Source organism: Rhipicephalus microplus, chromosome X, assembly GCF_043290135.1.
Source record: "Rhipicephalus microplus isolate Deutch F79 chromosome X, USDA_Rmic, whole genome shotgun sequence".
NCBI lineage: Eukaryota > Metazoa > Arthropoda > Arachnida > Ixodida > Ixodidae > Rhipicephalus > Rhipicephalus microplus.
In genome coordinates this window covers 185,785,853-185,810,778 of record NC_134710.1, presented here as the reverse complement: position 1 = coordinate 185,810,778, position 24,926 = coordinate 185,785,853, and the positions used below count along the sequence as shown (strand labels likewise).

The 24,926-nt window shown below is 44.7% G+C and overlaps 1 protein-coding gene across 7 annotated transcripts in view; it reads right to left on the bottom strand.

The window, feature by feature from the left end:
* Positions 1 to 24,926, bottom strand: part of CadN (neural cadherin) — a 307,286-nt gene that overhangs the window by 7,801 nt on the left and 274,559 nt on the right. For 3 of the 7 annotated variants that reach the window (XM_037428692.2, XM_037428691.2, XM_037428693.2), the window contains exons 32-36: positions 23,417 to 23,600; positions 15,098 to 15,264; positions 14,676 to 14,979; positions 13,771 to 13,951; positions 6,985 to 7,226 (exon numbers count right to left, since the gene is read on the bottom strand). In XM_037428692.2, coding sequence (XP_037284589.2) covers positions 6,985 to 7,226; positions 13,771 to 13,951; positions 14,676 to 14,979; positions 15,098 to 15,264; positions 23,417 to 23,600 — 1,078 coding nt within the window. Of the gene's footprint in view, positions 1 to 6,381; positions 6,645 to 6,984; positions 7,227 to 13,770; positions 13,952 to 14,675; positions 14,980 to 15,097; positions 15,265 to 23,416; positions 23,601 to 24,926 lie in introns of all 7 variants that reach the window. The other 4 variants (XM_037428688.2, XM_037428687.2, XM_037428690.2 and 1 more) reach the window with 2 other exon arrangements.

The following is a 24,926-nucleotide window of genomic DNA, read 5'->3' as shown; positions in this document are numbered from 1 at the left end:
TGACCTTTTTTGAGTCAGGCCTTGCAGTGATAATCATAGTTGGAACTTCGAGTGTAGATGATCATTTGACTGGCATGGTACTCAGGAGCAAGGCAGGGAAAATGCATTATGCTATGGCCATAGATCGGCAAACATTGTGGAGCTCACTCAGGCTCACTCATGAAATATATCTGGCACTTAAGGCTCACTCAAAAATCTGGCACTTAGAGCGCACTCTAAGTGCCAGACCAGACTCACTTGGACTCACCAAAATATTATCCCCCCCCTCCCCCCCCCCGGACTCACTTAGATGCAGACTAATGGCTTCATCCGAGTCTGAGTGAGTCGACTCTTTGAGTCCATTTGCCTAGAATTTATTTTTTCAACCTTGGTGACAATGCACTTTTACACAAATATATTACATAATCGGTGCTCTTCTTGGCACCTTTTGCCATAGTACCTTTCAATACGAGTTACGAGTGGTTGTGAACCAGTAAGGACATTTTTTTTTTTTTTTCAAATAGATGACAACATAAGATACATTTATCAAGAACTTCCCTGAAAGAGTTAGTGGGGGAGTGGGGAAGACAAGGCACCCTATTACGTAAAGCATGCCTTTGATGAATGAATATTGAAATGGTGTATGAACGACACTGCTTTGGAATACGTGTGAATAAGGGTTAGTATAAGCATGAACCGAGCTAAGGCTAATAGTGATGCTAAAGATCAGTAGATAGGTTGGCAAAAAGAAATGGCGATAGGTTGGTGATAAAAAGGTTGGCGATAGGTTGGCAAAAAGAAATGGGACTCACTCAGACTCATCCAAGAAATATATCTTGTGCTTAATTAACACTCACCTTGATTTACACTCACTTTTGCTGACTTACCTGACTTTTGCTGAACTGTACTCACTCCGACTCAAACTCACCAAAATATTATTTGCCCGTACTCAGACTCGCAGCTCGATCCGAGTCTAAGTGAGTATGAGTGAGTCAACTCATGAGTGAGTTTGCCGACCTATGGCTATGAAACATATAGCTTCGTTTTTAAAACAGTACACACAGTGCAGCTCATGCTAAAGATGAATAATGAATCACTCTAAAATATTTGTAGTTGCATAAGCCACGACTTGCAACACAAAGTTCTGGTCAGCAAAACAAACATACAAGTGGCAGCTATGTCAAGAGTACATTCAAGCTGCTTATTTCACTCATGACCTTGCTCATTAAAATGACATCCACAGTACTATTAAAGTGAGAGTAGCAGTCATTTATGCTGCATATGATATTTAATAGCTATTTGTTAATTAAGAATGCCATTACTATTTTAATTACCATAAAATGCCACATTTTCTTTTTAGGTAGATTGCCAATGAGTAGCATTGAGAACACCATCATTATCAGCCTATCTTAGGTTCACTGCAGGATGAAAGAATCTCCCAATGATCTCCAATTTACGGAATTCTCCTTTGAGCTGAATCGATTCTATGCTTGCAAACTATTTGATTTTGTCACGCCACATGACTCATTCCTGTCCTTGGCTGCATTTCCCATCTCTTTGTAACCATTCTGTTTCTGTGACTAACCACAAGTTGTGGTGAACAATTTTATTCAGACCAGTAGATTGAGGCGTGGGCCTAAGCCACACTAGGGGTGGTGGAGAGACCCTGTCTCCAGTGGTGCAACAGCCAAAATAGAATTTGGACGAATTTTTGGAGCAGCAAAATGTTACTTTTGGAGCACAAAAATTCATATTTGGAGCAGGTTATGGGGAACAAAACATTCATTTTTTGTCACGAAGGACCAAATTTAAAGCAGTATGAAAAAGAAGTCCTAAATTTAGAAAAAAAAAATATGTACAAACCATTCAACATGCCCTAAATCATGCAGTGTGAGTAAGAGCACTGCTATTTCAATAAAAGTAGTATTTTGAACCACCCCACAGAGCAAATAATGCTAACATCTACAATAGCATTTGCTGTGCCTAACTCTGCGAATTCAAATGTGTATCTGCCAAGCTGGCGACCTTGAAATTCAGGAATTTCGTAGGGGTGGCAAAAAAAAAAAAGAGAGAAAGTGGCACACAGTTTTTATTTTATTTAGGGCGCCAGAAATGTCATACACTGCTCCAAATGATTGCCAGTAACTTTTTCCGATGTCTTCAGTCATACTAGTGCTCACAATTATGTGCCATATACATGCATGAGTAATTGAACAAAATGTGCTATCCCGTGATTAGTGCTAACAGCCCCTTCAAAATCATAATACGCTTTTCCACAGGCCACCGGTGTGCTGTGATGAAGGTGGATTAAGGAGCATTCTGCACGAGTTTAAGCAAGTTTGCTATGCCCCCCCCCCCCCCTCTCTATTTAAAAAAAAAAAAATTTTTTTTTCGGGATAGGATTTGGTTTAGGGCCCAACTTCTCATCTCCCTTGCAAGGTGCGTTTGACTAGATGAAGTAACAACGGCACGTGCTTGTTGGCCCGATGACAGCACCGGATATCTATCACTGGGATGACGCAACTTCAAGACCGTAAAATGTTTTATGTGTCGTTGCTATGGCAACTAACGTGGTCGCGAGCAACGCCTACTTTCGCAGCACGTCGAGTCTGTTTGCGCGCGGGAAATGCGGCATACGCTTCCAGCTTTAGTTGCTAACATGCCATAGCAACGTTTGCCGACTAGGAAGTTCCTATTTTTCGCGAAGCGTTGGCGGCTACGGCAATGCTTTTTTGCCTTCAAGTTGCATAGTCTCACCGATAGGTATCCGCAGTGGTCAGCAGACCGATGGCGCGCGGCTTTGCTACTTTAGCTGGTCGATCGCGTGTCGTGAGTGCCCTGACCTAATGGAAATACAGTGAAAGCTCGTTAAATCACACCTCATTAATTCGAAATTTTGGATAATTCGAAATGGTCGCCGCAGTCCGGTCCGCAGTGCATAGGAGACCATGTGTAAAACGATTCGTTAATTCGAACAGAAATTGATGCCTCTACGGACAATTCGAAGCGCGCGCCGCCGAGCGTCATCATCGTCAAACACTAGTGGAAGCTTTTACGGTCGAATGATAGGTGGCACGACCAGTTTTTTCGAGCTTCAAGTGGCCTCCGAGCAAAGGGCGAGCAAAGTATGGCCTCCGAAATCGAGAGAGCAATTTTTTTTTTTTCCGTAGCCCTCCCGCTATCGCAGCGCCTGGCGCCACTTGTACCCGGGACCCACGGGACGCTGAGGAGTCGGCGGAGTAGTCATAGTAGTCCTAGGCCGCTCCCGGCAGCGTCACTTTGTTCCTCGAGCACGTTGTTCGTTCACGCCGCCAAGCCGTCTTATTTCGCATCGAAGTTGCAAGATGCCGTGGGGAAACTACTGCGCGAAGACTGTCAAGAAAAAGGTGGAGATTTTGCAAGAGGTTGACCAAGGGAACTCGAGCAAATACGAAATTGCGAGGAAGCACGGCATACCTCCAAGCACGTTGTCAACCTACATATGCAACAGGACGGCCATTGAAAACGCCTATGAAGCCGAGGATTTTGGCGCCAGTCGAAAAAGGCTAAGGACAGCGAAGTTCCCGGAACTGGAGTCAGCTTTGATTATCTGGGTTAAAGAAATGAGAGCCCAGAATATCGCATTGAACGGCCCTATCATCATGGCCAAGGCAGCCGATTTCCCCCTGCGCTTGGACATTGAAGACTTTGTCGCCTCCGAGGGATGGTTTCATCGTTTCAGGGAGCGGCACAATCTCGTATTCCGCACGTTATCCGGCGAGGCAAAGGAAGTGGACGCCGAAAAAACATGCGCTACTTGGAGAAGCGACACCCTGCAGCAGTACTTGGAGAGCTACTCACCACAGGATGTGTTTAACGCTGACGAGACAGCGTTATTTTTCAAGTTGCAGCCAGACAAGACGATCACCTACAAGGGAGACAGCTGTGCCGGCGGCAGGCGCAGCAAAGAGCGTGTCACTGTTCTGGTCGCCGCAAATATGACCGGTATGGAAAAGGTCCCCCTTTTTGTGATTGGCAAAGCACTCAAGCCACGGTGCTTCAAAAACATTCGCTCACTGCCGACGGAGTACGCCGCAAACAAGAAAGCCTGGATGACAGGTGATCTATTCAGGAAGTGGCTACTGAAATTCGACAGGCGAATGGTACTGGGCGGCAGACGCGTTCTTCTTGTCGTCGACGTTGAGCTGAGAGCAACTAAGTCGGTGTTCCTTCCGGCAAATACGACTGCGGCCCTACAGCCAATGGACCAGGGTGTGATAAGGAACATTAAGTGCTTTTATAGGCGTCACGTGCTGGAGAGAATGATTTTGTGCGCAGGCGACAGGAAGGACTTCGGCATTACGCTGCTCACTGCCATGCACATGTTGGTGCGCGCATGGGAACAGGTGACCGCGACCACAATCGCAAACCGTTTCCGCCACAGTGTATTTGCAGCTGGAAGTGCGCAGGATAGTTGTGACGTCGACGTGGATGGGGCTGAGGAGCTCATGCCAGTGGCATTGCGCGCCACTCTTCGGGGCGTACGTTTTGCCGATTATGTTGAAGTTGACACCGGTGCATCGGTGTGTGGTGCCCTGACTGATGAGGACATTATCGCTCAAGTAGACGGTGCGCAGCCTGATGCTGAAGAGCCAGAAGGTGAGGAAGACGAAAATGACGAAGCGCCTGTGCACCCGTCAGCTTCTGCGGTGATGGAGGCACTTAATGTGGCGCGTCTCTTCTTCAGCTTTGAAGAGGGTGAAGAGGATTCCCTGCGCCGCGTCCGCGCGCTGGAACAGAGAGCCGCAGCTGTGGCATTCAGAGAAAAGAAGCAGATGGTCATCACCGACTTTTTTGGCCAATAAATATTTTTCGTGACCCCACCCCCGAAATCCACCCATTTTTGCTCACTTTCAATATTTCGAATTTTGTTTAATTCGAAATTGCTCAGCGTTCCCGTGGAATTCGAATCAACGAGCTTTTACTGTATATCTTACATTGTGGTTTAGGGTTAGGATCTGCGCGCTTGTATTGATTGATGATTCAAACTGCAGACAGCCAAAGTGGCTACCGTTTCTCAATGAAATTAGCGCAACTGAGGAAATTTTGGGCCTGGTCGAGCATTTGGCACAGCATGGCCCAATATCAGCAAACATTATGGTTTTGGCGCAGCTAGGCGCGAAAATGGGGAATTGTATCAAATTGGCACAATTGGCGCAGCTGTTGCACCCCTGTGTCTCCCAGCAGCCTCCTGCGCTCACGGGATGGCCCATATTTGAGTTTCCCCGATCTGAGCTGACCAGCGTGGCTTTCCACCGCTCCCCAAGCTGTTCCGAGGACATTTGCGTTCTGTGTTTGCGCACAATCCCATAGAATATGCTCTAGGGTGGCGTGTCTCACGCTACATAGTTTACACGAGTCATCTGGGCATAGGTCGAAGTAGATCCAATTTAGGTGCACCGGGTTAGGAAACGTTTTGGTTTTAAGTCTCCTCCAGTTCCCCACGCATTATTTCGCTGGAATTCTGGCAAACCATGTTTGTTACTTAACTAATTCTGCTGTTTTTGACCTCTTAATCTTACACCTATCGTTTTCTGTTTCAGTGCACATTGAGCAATTCTAAACCTTTCTGCACGTTTTTTTTCTTTTTTTATGTTATTCTCGAAATTTCAGTTCCGTATGTTGTAACCAGCAGCACGTAATGATTGCGATCAGTGACACGTTGCCTTTCATTATTCGGAAATGCCTGCAGCATACACTACATTCTTATTATTTGCTGGATTTACTTTTAATGAATATCTCCCCGTTCATTATTGACTTAGGCATGCATACTCTTGTACAGGCTTCAAAGGCTCTCATAAAGACTTCAGCATATTTATATTTAGCTCTACTTTCAAATTTCCTAATAATAATATGTGGAGTTTCCCGAAACCCCCGTATGACTACGAGTGATGCTGTAGTGGAGGGCTCTGGAATTTTCAAGCACCTGGGGTTCCTTAAAGTGCACCCAAATCTGAGGACACGGACCTACAGCATTTTTGCCTCGCCTCCGCCAAAAATACTTTCAAACTTTCTTGATTTAGCTTTTCACACACATTTTGCAATTTGTTGATATCACTGCTAATAAGCACTATATCATCTGAAAATTGTATGTTGCTGAGATATTCTTCATTAAACCTCATTCCTATTTCTTATGAATTCAATTTTTAGAATACCTCTTGTAAGCATGCAGTACTTATGCCATGAACTTCCCCTTATGTTTGATCTGAATTCTCCTCATGTAAATAGCCATTGCAACATTTTTTCCAGAACTTCACTACAGAGCGAAAGCTATTGTTAAAGGCACATGCTGCAAATCACCCGTGACATCTATCACAATTAGTAGCCCCCCCTCCCCAAACAAAAAAAAAAAGTCTCGCTTACGCAGGTACACCACTAGACAGGCCAGGATAATGAGCAGGGCTTCCAGCCCAAGGGCAAGGGATGTGTTGGTCATGCGTGCACCAGCACCAACGTCAAAGCAGCTGCAGTTGTGGCACTCGAGGCTTTCATGGCAGAGGCATGTGTGGCCTTGGCCATGGGGCAGATTGGTGCACTGACCCGTGTAACCACATGGCTCGTCCAGGCACTCGTCCTTGTCCTCACAGTCAAGTCGGTCTTCCGTTGGTGTGAAACCTTCCACACACCTAGTGTGCCCATGCATGCCAGCAACCAGACTGAGTCACATGCTTCTATTACACAGCAGCAGTCAGATCCTTACCACAAACCTTTTCTGCTGCCTGGCCCAGCATTCCAAAAACAGATGCTCTGTCAGTTCGCCTTAAGGGCCACTTGCCCTAAATTACAATTACTGATGGCTCACTAGCGGCCAGTAATGCTTTTGAGAACATATTGCAATGGGAACAGCAGTGTCTTTGGAAACCCAGGCAAACACTGTAAAGCATAGTGGCTTAGGGATCTTCCAGGTTAGCTCTAAGAGGATCCCCACGACAACAATAAAGAGTGGAGCCATGTGGAGCCACTCACTGAGAATGTTGAGCAGACAGACCAGGATGGCAGCCAAGGCAGCCATACTGAGACGCATTATCTTCTCTTGTCGCAAAGCGCCACACAGGTCGCCCCCAAAACCGTCCGGGCATAGGCAGTAGAAGCCCTCGCCATGTGGCCGGTTCATGCAGGTGCCGCCATTGAGACACGGCTCCGTCAGGCACTCATCCGCATCAGTGCAGTTCTTGCCATTTTCCGTTACAGCAAAGCCAGGGGAACACCTACCAACCACCAAACAGCCAGGCAGAAGGGCAAACAAGCAAGCCAGTGGAGACAGGGAGAAAGTGGGCAGAAGCAAAATATGAAGGGTACAGGTGGAAGGGGGGGAATGATACAGAACAAAAAGAACACAACAGCAGAGAGACACGGACAAAGAAAAAGAAGATAACGAATAGAGGATGAAAAGCGGGGCAGAGGAAATGGCCAGAATAGAAGAAAAAAAAAGTAGGCGTTGTTAGTGATCAATGTTAGAGGTTAGAAAATACAAGGCTGATCGTCCTTGTCTAGAGCACTAGTTCCTTGAACTGGCACAACTATATGCTTTTCCATATGCCTAACACAATGTGTTCACAGCTGTGGCGTAGCCAAGGGCTGACACACCAAGCTCATGGCCCCCTCCCCCTATTATTATTTTTTTCACCATGGCATACAGAGCATAAAATGACCATTTGCCTGCCCCACTATAGATGAAAGAGGTGCCCCCAACTATCCCCCGAAAAAAAATTTTCTGCCAGTTCACAAAGTAGCAAAAAAAAAAAAACATTTCAAAAAGAGAGAAAATATCCCCCTTCAGAAGGGACAGGCCGTACATTACAAGTTGTGCTCTAAACAAGTACGACTGAAGGTGTGCGTGAAAGGGTCAATGCATCAGGTAAACAACCAACAAATTTTCATGATAGCTATGTGACGGTGGAATGAACTATTAAAAGGACACTAAAGTGAATCAATGAATCAGTATAGATTGCCAAATCATACTCTAAAACTCTGGTATTATTAATTTCCCCATCCTAAGCTCATTAATACAAGAAAAAATAAGGTGAAAATTTCACTTTTTAGCTTAACGCCAAAACCTGATCGAGGATTTCAAAAATGTGACGATACAGATTTCAAAATGCTATATTCCTATTTTGGCCAACAAACTTTTCTAAAACTTTGTATGCTAAAGTTTTTGGCTACCTCAACGCACTTCATATTTACCAATTAGAATTATGCAACTGCTAGCAGACACCGTCATAGTATGTGATGTCATGACCATTGGTGCAGAAACTTAAACTTGGCCTTGCCACCAACATTTCATTATTGCGCGTTTTCTCGCTTACCAAGAAGTCTTCTCACGACAAGTGTGGCTATTTTGGTATTGTGACGCAGTAAATTACTAATATGAGAGAGAACTAATTTTTCTCTTCTGTGTCTCTTTAGGCATAACTACAATAAAAAAATAAACAGAAAAATAAAGGTTGGAAAACTTGGTATGCATAGGAGCTTCATAATGTTTAGAGTATAAATGTAAACAAAATTTTAAATGATTATCTGTGGCAGATAACATATGCACAAATACTTGTACAAATTGACAATGCAGGAGGACATTTTTTTCCCAAAAATTCAGCTAACTTCTAGCAAATTAAAATTTTAAAGATAAATTTAATTAACAAAAAAATGTGAAGATGGCTGGCATTGGCTGCGACAGATGTTTGTTGTTTCTGTTTATGTGTATCTGGGGTTTTGCACCTTAAAACAACAATATGATTATGAGGGATGCTGTAGTAGAGGGCCTCAGGAATTTCGACCATCTGGCTTCTTTAACATGAGCTGACATCACATAGTACAGGGGCCTCTAGCATTTCACCTCTATCAAAAAGAGACTGCCGTGGCCTCGAATTGAAATGACTCAATTCGAGCTAAGTATCTTCAAACATCAATTAAAAAAAGATCCATGATTTATTAAAGTTGGTCACTTCACAATGAAAGGATCATTAAAAATATTCTAGCCATGACAAAGCAATGCTTGTTCAGCATTTCAGTCTGGCTTTCATCAGGTGCCAGTCATAGTATTGTGCCCATGCTATAAACTAGTCAGCGATGTCAGCACCGTCACTATCCACATCCACATCGCACTAATGGCAATGCCATGAGGTGCTGCCAACTCTGAGAGCACACACCCTCAATTTAAAATTCAAATAGAATAACTTAAAGGCAATGCTTGCCCTAAATAATTGATAAGAAGTGCCCACGTACGCTGGACAATTTAACAACACAAACAGCTCAAAGTTTTCATATTAGTGTCAGGGATTCTTTGAACACCACAAAAATGTACTGCTTTTTACAATAATTATGAAATTATTGTAAAACACATAATTTTCGTAAAAGGAGTTTGGCTTGGTTAGTAAAAAACCAAAATGTTAGTGGCACCACCAGCATATACAAGCAGCTTGTCAGTGGTTAAAAATGTTCTGCAGGTTTGTTAAAAGCGAGCACACCCGGCATATTTTGCCATAAAAGTGGTAGATTAGTAACACAGCATAAATATTATACCTTCTCAATGATGGGCAAACATCTCTGCTTTTGGGAAACACGATGTAAAATAAGCAGCCAACTGCAATTCATGATCTGTTTGCTCAATTCAGTCCTCACGATAACTTGCACTAATTAGGAGGTACAAATAATTGCTACACAAAAATTTGTTCTAATGTACACATAAAAATTTAAAAGTAGTAAGAAAAGAATGCCAACACGTCATTCTTCAAAACAGTTGAACACCGACATACAATTGCTTGCGACATACCTACACTCTATCTCACTCATAGCATGCAATGTTGAGGCTAGCAAGATTTCCAGTAGCAGAGTTTGTACCAAAAAATAATTCATTGATTGATATACGGGGTTTAACGCCCCAAAAACACCATCATATGAGAGATGCAAGAAACAATTCAGTCTCTTTTACAAGATATTATGTGAAGCATAGCTTAATTCGACTAGGGAAATAAATAAATTAAAAAAGATTTAGATAATGTCCTGCTAATGTGTTCTTAGTAATTTCACTTCTATTATTGGTCCTTGCACTATGCAACGCTGTGTATCATCATCATCATGGCACTTATGCTTATTGCTTTAATTCCAGAGTATATCTTCATTTGCAACCTGTGTCACAGCAGCTTCACTGAGAGCAGGCTTGCACAAACAAGCATATGCGACTGCCAAACTTGACCATAAGATAAGTGGAGTGATGTCTTGTGAATGATTGTTCTCCGTTGGTTCAAGATTGCATGTAAAATTTGTAAAGTATTACATGGAATGGATGATACTCATATGGCAATAAATGGATATAGTATCTGAGCTGGCACATTTTCAGCAGTTGTTTCTGTATTATAAACATTATATGCCTACTTGGTGATGGTACACTAACCAATGAAACCCAAACAACACACACTGCTACCTATCGCCATACACTGCAATAAAATATCAATTTGATTCTATGCCACAAAAAAAAATATAATAATTTAGACACATTCACTGACCCCAGCAAACGTGAACATTATGTAATTGCACCAAGCTCTTGTCAACTCGAATATGAAATATACCCATAAAGCACCGAGTGCGAAGGGCCACACGACTGTGAGAACAGTACTAGTGCACAATTAAAACAATGTGATATAGCATGCATCTTCATGGTTGTAACCATGAATGTGTGGTAAAAAGTAAGCCACATGCCTTTGTGCCTAATTCGAGTTTACTATGATGTTATGGCATGCCTCCAGAACTGCATAGTGACCATCTGTGATTGCACTCCTATCGATCTAGGGTACATACACAGCAGTTGTTGAAAATGGTTGCTATTGTTTAGACATGTGCATATAAGACACGCCCATACTTTCAGAAATGCATGGGCACTATTAATGAGAACAATGATGGCAACCACTTTCGACCACAGCAGCTGCATTAAACATCAGCTTAATTTTGGCCCATAGCACTATGTTTGCTTACTTGACTTCAAAACTGCATAGTCTCTAACTCCGATCACATTAGAGACTTATGCTTTATCCCCAGTAGCTGCTGGAAAGAAGTAGTTTTCTTTTGACTCTATACAAATAGGCTCTCAGAAACGCATTTTAAACACGCTGCATTGAAGGTGGTGGCAAGTCAAGTTCAAGCCAAAGAGTTTATGAACACGAAACGAAGTTATTCTAACAAAAGAGAAGCCATTATACGTCTTTAAAGGGGCCTTGCAACACTTTTTCAGCATAATCAAGAAATGCTACTAATCCGTAGTCGAGGCCCTCAGAACACACGAGTCTTACATTATAGCGCAGCACGCTGCCTGGGATTTTGAAATTAAATTCTCGAAGACAGCTAGAATTCGCTCCCTCTTCTCACAACAAATGATGCCGCATACCCTAATTACTGCACCATACACCCAAACTCCTAGGTCATTGGCTGACTTGAGCACTGTGAGCCGCATATTTACCAATGCTTCTAAGGGATGCCGCAATGTGGCTGCACGCGCAATCACAAGTAAGTCACGCATTTGAAAAAAAAAAAAAAAAAAGAGAAGTGCTTAAAAGGTCATGATTTTTGCTGAGAAAGGGTTGCATCATCTTCTCCCTTGGCATCCCCCTCACTGTGCAGCTTTCAGTATGCTCACTGGTACCAAAGAAGGCAGAAGGAGCTTAAAATGTGCGGAAATTACCTGTAACTCCGCTCCTACTTGATGGATTCTAAAAATGTTTGCGGCAGCCAATTCGTGAGCCAGTAAACTATTTTAATGAAGCCACAAGGCGATCACCTAAAGAATGATGCAGGGTTTAAAAAAAAAAATACCAGAAGCGAGCACAGAAGAAATGCTCATTTCGCGGCTACTTGGACACACCTGTGTTGCACTGCTCATCATCATCACCAGCCTGACTACGCCCACAGCAGGACAAAGGCTTCTCCCATGTTCCGCCAGTCAACTCGGTCCTGTGCTTCCTGCTGCCACTTCATACCCGCAAACTCCCTAATCTCATCTGCCCACCTAACTTTCTGTTTCCCCCTTACCTGCTTGCCTTCTCTTGGAATCCAGTCCGAGATCCTTGACCACCAGCGGTTATCTTTCCTTCGCACTACGTGCCGTGCCCATGACCATTTCTTCTACTTGATTTCGACTATGATGTGCTTAACCCCAGTTTGTTCCCTGACCCACTCTGCTCTCTTCTTAACTCTTAAGGTTACACCTATAATTTTCCGTTTCATTGCTCGCTGCATCATCCTCAATTTAATCTCAACCATCTTTGTAAGCCTCCAGGTTTCTGCTCTGTAGGTCAGTACCGGCAAGATACAGCTGTTATATACTTTCTTCTTGAGGGATAGTGGCAATCTACCAGTCGTGATGCGAGAGTGCTTGTCAAATGTGCTCTGACCCATTCTTATTCTTCTAGTTACTTCAATCTCGTGGTTCGGCTCCGCAGTTATTACCTGTCCTAAGTAGACGTATTCTTTTACAACTTCAAGTGCACTATTATCTATTTCGAAGCGCTGTTTTCTTCAGAGGTTGTTGTACATTACTTTCGTTTTCTGCAGATTAATTTTTAAAGACATACCTTTCTGCTCTCCTTGTCTAATTCAGTAATCATGAGTTGCTATTCGTCCTCTGAGTTACTCAGCAATGCAATGTCATCGGCGAAGCGCAGGTTACTGAAGTACTCCTTATTGACTCTTATTCCTAACTCTTCCCGTTCTAGGCCTCTCAAAACCTCCTGTAAGCACCCAGTAAATAGCATTGGTGAGATTGTATCCCCCTGCCTTACACCCTTCTTGATTGGTATTCTGTCACTTTCTTTATGGAGCACTATAGCAGCAAAAGATCCCCTGTATATTTCTTTCAGGATGTTCATATATGCTTTGTCAACACCCTGATTCCGCAGTGTCTGCATGACTGCCGATATTTCTATGGAATCAAATGCCTTCTCGTAATCTATGAAGACTATGTATAGTGATAGGCTGCATTCTGAGCATTTCTCTATTACCTGATTGATAGTATGAATGTGGTCGATTGTTGAGTAGCTTGTTTGAAATCCTGCTAGTTACTTTGATTGATTGAATTCTAATGTCTTAATTCTGTTAGCAATCACCTTTGCAAATAGCTTGTATACGATGGAGAGCAAGCTGATCAGCCTGTAATTCTTCAAGTCCTTGTCATCTCCTTTCTTATGTATCAAGATGTTAGCATTCTTCCAAGATGCTGGTACTCTTCCCGTCAGGAGACACCTTGTAAACAGGGTGGCTAATTTTTCTAACACAATCTGTCTTCTATATTTCAGCAGATATGATATTAGCTGATCCTCACCAGCAGCTTTGCCTTTTTACATGCTCTCCAAGGCTTTTCTGACTTCTTCTATCATTACTGGTGAGGCCGTCTGGGTTACTGCTAGTTCTTATGTGAAGGTCGTGGTTATCCCTGCTACTGTGCAGCTCTCTGTAAAACTCCTCCACTATTTTAACTATCCTATTCATATTGGTAGTTATTTTGCCTTCCTTGTCCCTTAGTGCATAGCATCTGATTTTTGCCTATCTCAAGCTTCCTCTTCACGGCTTTGACGCTTCCTTCGTTCTTCAGAGCATGTTCAATTTCAAGCCACGATAACAAAGAAAATGCCCATTCTGTAGCACTGTATAGGTCTCATCTGTCCTTCTAACTTCACTGAGCCTATTATATACTGCTCACAATAGGAAACAAAGTCCTCAAATGAAAACTACAACTACACTGATTTCTCAAAAGACCTGATAACTGACCTGCATTCATGGAGCATCCACAGGTCTACACAAACGAAGGGTCGTGGGCAACTGATACCATGGCAGGGGTTGTTGGATGGACATCCATCAATTAGGTTGCGCCATTCGACTACAGCTGCATATTCAGAACCACTCTCCATTGGTAAATAGTGTTGATCCAGCCGGATGTCATTCATACAGCCTGCCAAAACATGAAAAAAAATGATGAGTTGATTGAAAAACAGGGTACCACCATTTTTCAGCTTTTGTTAATTCATTGCTGATAAAAGTTCTCAACATCAAAATGGCAGCGTCCTTCTTTTCGACTAAGTCAGACATGCCAAACTGACTGTTAACCTTTTGAGGGTCAGTGATGATAGCACACGATGCTGTCCATATGTATAGAGAATGCGTAAATTTTTCAAACTTTTTTTTTTTTTTTTGCCCAGGAAGTGATATCACCTGGTAGAAATGCAAAAAATGTTTTTTTTTTATGATGCTACTGATCTTCGATTTCAATTCACACAAATGCACACAAAACTGGCACTTTCAGTTTCGGTTTTGTAGGTGATGGGTGGTACAACATTTTTGCTTGTATCTTTTGAAATAAATTGCCTAGACGGAGCTTTATACTGCAAAATTAAGGGCAATAAATTGCACATTTAACATAACAAAACACCAAAAAACAACATTATGTGAAAATATTACTTTTTCCACTAGGCCTTATACCTTAAGATCAGCTTTGAAAATTCTTGGCGTGTTATTCGGAAATATTCAAATAGTATAGGATTCGTATTTCATTTGGTGTCATCACTATTCAGTTTTGTTGAATAATTCACTATCTGTACACCAATATTGTTTTTATTGAAGCAAGATATGCAGCTAAAGCAAATTCATTTCCCTCAGAGCACATGCTAGTAGCTCACCTTCTTGATAATCGTTGTCAACAACAGTCACACCAGGACCAACATACTGGACATCTCCACCTGCAATGACATTCTGCTTCTCAACCCACATGTGCTGGTGGGGACTTTGCCAATCCAAAAGCTCGTTGAAGCGCCGCCCACTGCCTCCATCTAGAGCCAGGCTGGCTGAAGCACCATAGCGCAGGGCACGCACTGTATGCCACTGGCCATCATTCACCCACACCCATGGAAGCCACAGCTCACGCTCTTCAGAGGAGCGACTTCGGTCGAGGTTGAATCGAAAGCGCAGCTTCTTGTCCCGGATCTAAACCAGTGAAGAGACAGAACGAGCTCCAGCAACCGTATAACGGACAGAAAACAATTCATAATACCTTAAATAAAAACAGCGCCTACAAGTAAGGCAAATGCAAACATGTAATCACCTCAAGAATGCAGTACTCCCGTCCATGTTTGCTTGTGATGCGGAAAAGCTCTCCGTGCTTTTGACGCGTACGAAACTGCAGTTGGATGTCAGTCTTGTACGGATGAGGATCAAATGGCAGTGCGTACTTGATGTAGCTGCTTTGTTGGAACATCTTGGACTGTGTTTCTGGTAGATCGAGATAGAGAGAGAGAGAGATTTAATTGTAGAAAACAGATAGAACAGCCGGACCCATAATTTCCTCAAAAATAGGTACAGATCATAGCATAGATATAGAAACTGTAGATGGCAAGACAAAATCCTGCATACGAATGATACCCCTGACATACCAGCAAACTAAACTGGTTTAATGTAAACCCTAGCTTTCAAGCCCTATGGAAACTAGCTTTAACGCTGCCAAGCAGCATGCCTTCCTTCACGTTTCCAGTAATCTAGCAAAGCACGTCTCTACTGTTGCTGACAAAACATTCTTTAAAGATTGTGTACTATAACATTATTTCTGTATATGGTCTAGTATATGGTCCTATACATGTGCTGTTGAACGGTTGCATATATGGTTTTAAGCCTACAAATAAGTTAAGATAGAGATAGTATTTCCTTTTCTGAAACAGACCGACTGAAAAGAAGTTGCCTACCTGTATGTATATATATATATATATATATATATATATATATATATATATATATATTGTTACGCATGCCTTAGAAGAAAACAAATATGGGTGAACATGCTGGCTGCCCAAGCTGGAGGAAGAAAGAAGAGGACGACACTGCGATCATCAACCTGTTGGCCGCTCCGACGTTTCTTTTCGCGACCAAAATAAACGGCCCCCTTCAGCCGTGTACGTCCTGGTCCTCCTTGTGCGTAACAGATTGGTGGAAGCGTGCTGGGTAAGCCAAGCCCAACGACGGGAGCTTCACTACCTGGACTACGCCGCAGCCGCCGCCTTGCCGGACTCCCCCCGCCTGCGCCGATCGTAATGGCCCAAGATCAGCCATCTAACGCTTCAAGGCCACCTCCAATGGGTTCCGTGCCCTACTACCGAGTCCCGCCAACCTTTGGAGAAAAATCGGGAGAGGATGTCGACGCGTGGCTCGTCCAGTACAAGCGAGTCAGCAAGTCCAACGGCTGGGATGCCGCCGCTCAGCTCAGCAATGCGGTCTTTTGCCTTACGGATACTGCGCTCGTGTGGTACGAAAACCACGAGGACACACTGACGACATGGGACGTTTTTGTTGCAGAGCTGAAAGCGTGTTTCGGCGACTCGAGCGTCAAAAGGAAGCGGGCAGAGCAGACATTGTCTCAACGCGCGCAGCTTCCAGGTCAGACATGTACCACGTATATAGAGGATGTGCTGAAGCTCTGCAAGGTGGTCAATGATCAGATGTCAGAAGACGACAAAGTAGGGCATTTGCTATGCAAAGGCATAGCCGAAGATGTATATAATTTTCTCATCGGAAAAGAGCACCTGAGCTCGGTGTCCGACGTGATTCGGCATTGCCGAACTTTCGAACAGCTGAAAATGCGCAGGATTGCTCCAAAGTTCGGCCGGCTCACAAATGTTACAACGGTTGCCAGCATCGACACGAGCACCTGCCCAGACCTGTCCTCGACGATTCGAGAGATTGTTCGCGAAGAACTTTTTCGCTATAGAGAGCAGAATTACACTGTCACAGAACAAGAATGCCTCGCGGTAGTATTTGCGATTCAGCGGTTTCGGTCTTACTTATACGGACGCCCTTTTACAGTCGTCACCGACCACCACTCATTGTGTTGGCTCGTCAACCTTCGGGATCCTTGCGGCCGTCTAGCGCGCTGGGCACTTCGGCTCCAAGAGTATAACTTCATAGTCTCGTACAAAAGTGGTCGACGACACGCCGACGCAGATTGTCTTTCGCGCATGCCACTGAGCACTACAGAGTGTGACGCCGATGACCTCGATCACCTCGTAGCTTCTGTGTCAACAAAGTTTCCCGACCTCAGTACTTTCAAAGATGAACAGCGAAAGGACACCAGGCTATCATCGCTTTGCACAGCTCCTACGGCATGCCATTTCTGTGTACGCAACGGACTCCTATATAAGAAGAACTTTTCCAGCACTGGCGCACGTTTCCTCCTGGTAGTGCCAGAAACCCTTCGGACAGTGATTTTAGGTGTGATGCACGACGATCCTACGTCCGGACATTTAGGTTCTGCGCGGACGCTTTACCGTGCTAAGGAACGCTTTTATTGGCCAGGAATGCGACAGTCAGTCGAGGCGTATGTGGCCAGCTGCACACAGTGTCAACGCCACAAACGCCCGTCTACTGCTCCGGCTGGTCTTCTACAGCCCTTGCCACCTCCTAGCACACCTTTCCAACAGGTGGGCATTGACCTCATGGGCCCTTTTCCTAAGTCGGCTAAGGGCAATCGCTGGATAATTGTATGTGTCGATTACCTCATGCGCTACTGCGAGACGGCGGCCATACCAACCGCAACCGCCAGTGACGTCTCTGTGTTCCTGCTGCAGCACGTTATCCTCCGACATGGCCCACCTCAGGTGATCATCAGTGATCGTGGGCGACAATTTACGGCAGACATAGTAGAAGAGCTGCTTCGATTGAGTGAGTCCCGCCTTCGTCACTCGTCGCCATACCATCCGCAAACAAATGGGCTCACGGAGCGCACCAACCGAACAATTGTAAACATGCTCTCTATGTATGTGGCATCCGACCACAAGAACTGGGATGACGTGCTACCATTTATAACGTACGCGTTCAACACCGCTAAGCACGAGACAACAGGCTATAGCCCCTTTTTCTTGATGTACGCACGACCACCACGGCACACACTCGACACAGTTTTGCCATTCTCGGCGCACGAGAACCTCTCAGTCACCGAAATCCTGTGCCTTGCAGAAGAAGCGCGTCGTATTGCTCGTCTACGCACTTTGGCATCACAGGAAAAATCGAAGGTACGCTATGACGTCCGCCACCGGCCTGTAACTTACCACCCAGGCGACTTAGTGTGGCTGTGGACTCCGGTACGAAGACGCGGGTTATGCCAAAAGTTCTTGGCCACATACGACGGACCGTTTGTCGTTCTCGACAAAATCACGGAAGTCACATACACAATAGCTCGCCTCACGAGAAGTGGTACAAGAGCCGCTAAAACCCAAGCAGTCCATGTCGCTCGACTGAAGTTGTACACACCAAGGTGAATCGGTTACCTCGCCCGGCGGGCTTCGTCTGTGAGGGGAGGAATGTTACGCATGCCTTAGAAGAAAACAAATATGGGTGAACATGCTGGCTGCCCAAGCTGGAGGAAGAAAGAAGAGGACGACACTGCGATCATCAACCTGTTGGCCGCTCCGACGCTTCTATATATATATATATATATATATATATATATATAGATTGTGACGTAACGGTGAAAGCGATCTGCCTTAGGCCCCCGAAGGCATGATGAAGCGACCATACACAAGGCACAGAACAGAGGAAAGCCGAGTTCCCTCAGCAGATGATGACGACGACCACTCATGATGATGAAAATGTGTGACGAAGGTAGATGTGCCTAATGAGTGCCCACGCTAACTTCTCTCTCACGCGAAAGCAGTCATCCTGACCGCAGTTCTTGACCACAGTTTAAAGCGAAGAGCGCCTTGTGAAAGGCTTCATGTGGAATACGTGGCTTATTTCTGTTGCCTGGCAGCAGCGGTCCGCTATAAGAAGAACAAGTATGGGTATAAAAAAACTTTATTTAGGTCCATCGGGGCATGAACTAGCACGTAGCGGGCCATCACACGATAATTGACTGGAGACGTTTGGTCGAAGACAGTGTAGGGGCCAATGAAGCGTAACTGAAACTTGTCGCACAGACCAGGAGTGTGAAAGGGTGTAACAAGAAGGACTTCATTTCCGGGGCTGAAGGACACGGCATGATGAGAGGTATCATAGTATCATAGTCAAGCTTGTGAACCTGTTGTTTGGCTTCAATGTTGATGCGGGAAAACTGGCAGCAATGAAGCAGACGAAACACGTATTCTTCACTGGGTTTAACAGGCGCAGAGAAGAAAGAAACATCGAGGAAAGAAAAGGGGAAGCGACCGCGAATGATGTAGAATAGCGAGTAACCAGTTGTGCACCGTACAGAGGTATTGAACGCAAAAGTGACAAATGGCAAAATTGCGTCCCAGTTTCTGTGGTCCGATTCAATGTACATCGCTATCATGTATGACAGTGTGCGATGAAAGCACTCAGTCAGCCAGTTCGTCTGAGTATGGTAACTAGAGCTTCTTTGTGGGTAGTGCCGCATGCCTTGAGCACTTCTTCGATGAGTTCCGAGAGAGATACTTTTCCACGGTCGCTAAGGATTACACAAGAAACATCGTGACGAAGGATTATTGCTGGAAGGATGAAGTCAGCAACTTCCGAAGCTGATTCCGAAGACAGGAAAGCTGTTTCGGCATAGCGTGTCAGTTGGTTGACAGCTATAACTATTCACTGATTGCCTGTGACAGTCATAGGAAGCGAACTGTAATGCCAACTACCTCAAATGATTACAGGGGACATGGGAGTGGTTGTAATTGCCTGCTTTGAGCTGATGTAGGGAGCTTGCGACGCTGATAAAGAGCACTCGAGGCAACATACTTCGCTACACTGGTGGACAAGCCCGGCCAGTAGTTGTGACATCTGATGCGGTTGTATGTTTTCAGGAAGCCCAGATGTCCAGCACTCATGTTGTCGTGATATGCCTTGAGGACTTTCTACCTTGAGGACTTTCTACCTCGCTCCCGAAGAGAGCGAGGTAGAACGAGCACTCAGTGTTGACCATCTGGGTGGTAGATATGGCAGTACAGGACGCAGTTGTCGAGCTTGAATTGCGTCAGCTGTCGGCAAAGAGAGGCGTTAGGGGGCCAAGAAGTCCCGTCAAGACAGTCCATGAGGCAGAGACCTGAGCGCGGAGCTCCAGGAGGTAGAGGACGGAAGATAGCTGAGCACCCTCCACTACTTGAGGCCTAATGAAGGTCACTTTCACTGTTGCGTCACAAAACACACACACACACACACGCACGTACACACACACACACACACACACACACACACACACACACACACACACACACACACACACACACACACACACACAGAGTAAACTTTTAAACGGAACTCAAAGGGGATCCATAAAACTGTTCCATTTATCAGAAGTTTCATTTAAGCAGAGTAGACTTACTTATGGAATCAAAACTTTTATTCAAATTGCACAAACCTCACCTTACTCATGAGAATGAGGAGAAAAAAAAGGAGTGAATAGTTGTTTGTTTGGCAAGCTTGAATTGTTTTTTCGCAGGGTACGCACCCATGCCTGACAAACTAGCCAGAAATTCTGGACAAGCCTCATGCTCAAAATAGCGCTGCAAAAGTTCAACAGCCTCTTTAGCTGATCGGTCTGATGGCACCACTGCACTGGCAATATTGTCATCACAATCCTTGCTGGAAGGTTGATCATCTTGCACTTCGACAATTATTTCCTCGACAGTCCCCTCATGACAGGTACGAACATTTTCATCAATTGATTTGTAGTTCTGCAGCGTAAAAGGGGCAGAAGGCACGACCTCACTGAATACTGCTTCAATGTCGGCATCAGCAGGGCTCTCTTCTTTATCAGGTACTGCTTCTTGCACTTGAAAGCCAGCATGATGAAAGCATCTGTGTATTGTTGCCTTCACTTGCTTCCAGGCACGAGCTAAAATGTGGATGGCTGCCAATAATTCTATGCTGTAGCGTTTCCCGCTGTCTGCACAAAGCAGCATTCAATGAAGCAATTGTGTGCGGTAATGAACTTTAATCTTCTGAATAACCCCTTGATTCATTAGCTGGATCACTGCCGCTGCATTGGCTGGCAAGAACTCCAGAGAGATGGCTTGGGGTCTTTCAACCTGACCGTGGGCTGGGCAATGATCCATGATTAAGACAATCTTCCTGCCTTGCCTCGTAAATCTTGTGTCTTCCTCCCAAAGCCAGTTTTCGAAAATAGCCATGGTCATCCACACTCTTCCATTCCCATGGTACACAACGAAAAGGCGTCGAACACCTTTGAAACAATGTGGGTGCCTAAATTTTCCTATTACAACAGCTTCAATTTCTCATCTCCTGCCAGGTTTGCACCGACCAGCACAGTGATGCGATCTTTACTGTGTTTTCCTCCACTATAGGCTTCGCCTTTGAAGACGAGTGTCTTTGATGGAAGCGCCTTATAAAAAAGACCCATCTCGTGGACGGTGAAGACGTCTTGTGGCTCAAAGCTCATCGAAATTTCCTTAAGCCGCCCCTGTTGCCAGTCGGTGCAAATGTCCCTGTTGACTGCACCACTCTCACCTGAGATTGCTTTGAAGGCTAGGCAATGGCACGTTTTGAAGCGGTTGAGCCATCCGTCGCTTAGGACAAAGTTCTCAACACCCATTTGCAAGGCAATCTCTCGAGCTTTCTGCTCGAGAATTGGTCCGCTTATGGGCAAATTGGAACTCCGTGCACGCCTGAACCACAGAAAAAGAACTTTTTCTAGTTGTTCATAAGGCGTCGTCCGCATCCATATCTACTTAGATGTAAAGGTCCCGTTCTTTACAGCACCTTCAATCTTTTCTCTGTTTTTGCAGATTCGTGACAGTGTATTTCAGGATGTCGAATTTTTTCGCCACCTCCGTCTTGGGCAGGCCGCTTCGATTGAGCTCCTGAAGAATTCGCAGCTTTTTTTCAAGTGAGAGTGCATGGTGCGGCCGCTTCCTTTCCGTAGGACTGAAGTAACACCGTGATCCACTGCACTTAGCCGCACAAATAGGCCTAACACACAACTGACTCGCCGAATCGGCTCCCACAGCCACAAGTGAAAATGGCTACCAGATTGGCTTGTCTCGAACTGTTGCCATGATTGTGAAACTACTTTTGCCCTGAACGAGTCTATGCTGTGTTTAGAGTTTGTGCCGTTTAACCGTAGGTGACCAATAAGCACTGTTTCGATTAACCGATGAATTTTACTGCGCAAAACATAGAAATCCAGGCCTTACGAGCCCGTTTAGTTCCGTTAATAAGGCATTTTCATTTAAGCGAGTTTCGTTTATTGGGAGTCCACTGTGTGTGTGTGTGTGTGTGTGTGTGTGTATGTGTGTGTGTGTCTGTGTATGTGTGTGTGTGTCTGTGTATGTGTGTGTGTGCGTGCGCGTGTGTGTTGCGAGGACGCGGGATCGACAAGCACACAAAGCGCTTCAAACAAAAACAATGCTTTATCGATTGCAGGAAAAGAATGCAACAACTTCTTCGTCTTTTGCCCTCTGCCAAGGGCACTCGCGCTACTTCGTTATCGCCACCACTGGCACATACGCACGGCATTATTCCCCCTTTAAACAAAAAACATTGCCCCAATGTTAAACGATCGAGAAGGAAGGCGAAACCAAAACTGCACAGTTAGTCACTGAAAGTAAGGCTTCATCCGAAGCACGTGGACAATTTCTGGTGAATGTCTGCGGCGCTTTGAACACTGCACGCCGTCTGAAACTACCTCGTAGTTGACGTCACTGATGCGTCGCAGAACCTTGTAGGGTCCGAAGTATTTTCGCAACAGCTTTTCGGAGAGCACAGGCTGACGAATAGGTGTCCAGACCCATACTTTGTCGTCCACGTTGTATATGACGGGTCTGTGCCGGAGGTTGTAATGTTTGGCATCGTCGTCTTGTTGTTTGGTGATTCGCAACCTGGCAGGTTGTCTGGCTTCTTCTGCCAGCTAAGTAAACTCCTCGGCGTCCGTCTCAATATACATATATTGTAACGAACAAATACAATGCGGAAAGCTAAAACAACTATTTATTTATGGCGAACTTGTACCCGTCAACTAAATACACAAGTCCTGAGCTTGCTAGTGAAAAACCTCATCAACGTCTTCTTTATGCATCTCGCCGCGTGCCACTCCTTCGAAAAACTACCAGCCTTCTTTTTCCAGCGCGTAGTGTGGTGACACGCGCAGCCAGCATTGCATGGCGTGTTTAGCTTGGTGCGTTTGGCTTGTCAGTTGGTGTAGCAGAATTCGTAAGAGCGAAAGCGGCACAAGACTTCAGTAGGTGCCTAACAACATGCGACTATATATATATATATATATATATATATATATATATAGATGAAGGAACTTATCGGTGTTTGATCCGATATTGAAAAGCAGTTTTTTTGTGAAATGTGTGTACTTGGTTTTATTAATAAATTTCACTATTCAAACACCCCTAGTACGAATTTAAAGGCTAACAGGAAAAGAAAATTCAATAAGAGCATATCTAGCACAGACATTTGCACTTACCCCGGTCACAATTTGGCCCATGCCAGCCAGGGTCACAAACACATTCTGCTCCTTTGTAGGTACCCAGGCAGTGGCCATGACCACAGGACTGGTGAAGTAGTGCTGCCTCACTGCACGAGCTCTCAGCAGGAGGACAGCCAGTCACACTGTTGTATGAGCTTCCAGGAGAGCCAAGGTCATACATCTGGATATAAATAAAAAGAAGGCACCAGCTATGACAATGAATGCATCACTGCATTCCCTACCAAATGGGGAAACGATCTGTTTTTGTAGGATACACAAAGCTTTTTATTTTCTTTCTTTACTGAAGGAGCTGCTGCATTCAACTTACACAAGATACGAAAAGGAAGCATAACAAATATATTTAACAGGCCATAATTTTTAACGCAATAGTGTTAGAGAGCTCGTGTTGCGGAAGTTCCGCCGTCAGCGTTGGCACCGTTGGGTGTGAGCGAAAAATCATCCGTGAGAGAAAAATCGAAAAAGAAGCAAGTAAAATGACTAAAATTTTCGGTCCCATTGAGGATCGAACCCGCGCTGTTCGCGTGGAAAGCAGGTGTCCTACCACAAAGCCACGATGTTACTCTTGCAGCTCTTCGGGAAAAAACAACATAAATGCCATGTAGTGGAAGAAGTCTCCTTAACATATTTTGTTCGACAGGTGTCAAGACGAAAATGAGCCCATTTGGCGATTTGTAGGCGCACTTGGGAGGTCATCAAACTACGTCGGAAAAAGCCGGGATAGTGCGACACACACAGGAACTTTCAAACAGCTCTAAAAATGGACAACTATGTCCATCCAGCGGAAAACATATCATGCCTTTTCAGAGGTGCTGATCAAGCAGACAGAAAACGCTAGATAATGTGCTGCCATATGTGAGGCATTCCGACTCTCTTTATTGCCTTCGAGATAGCGAGCGCGCGGCGTGTACCTTGGAGGCCCTATAACTCTTGCTTTAGATAAAAAAACCTGCCTGTACCATTAGCACACGCACTAGTACAAAATACTGTGTGCGCGTATGTGTGTGTAACAAAACATAATAGGCATGCACTTAGTGGTTGAAGGGCGCACTAGGGACAGAATTTCGCTATCGCGTTCAACTCTTAAAGGCGAAGCTTAAGGGTGCACCATTTTTTTTATTGATGAATTCTATGAAGAATTTTATGAAGTAACAAAAAAAAAAAAGAGCTTGGAATTATTCGAAGTAATCAGGGCTGGCTGTTTGCTGTGCCGGCTAGTTTGCAGCTCCAAGGGTTATATTTTCCAGCAATGCCTCGTCCCAATTTTTCTGCGAATACAAGGGAACGGCAGGCCTTGCTGCTGCCACTGGAGAAGAAAAAAAAAAAAGCGTGATCGACTCAAATGCACACGTGCGAAAAACAAGATGTCTTCACTGCAAAAAAGTAGCGACATCCAGGCAGAATGTCGCCTGGTCCTCACTCCGCGTCAGCACGCCATGTGACTATTTGCCCATTCTTTATGGTAAAATAAAGAATTTATTAATGGCCA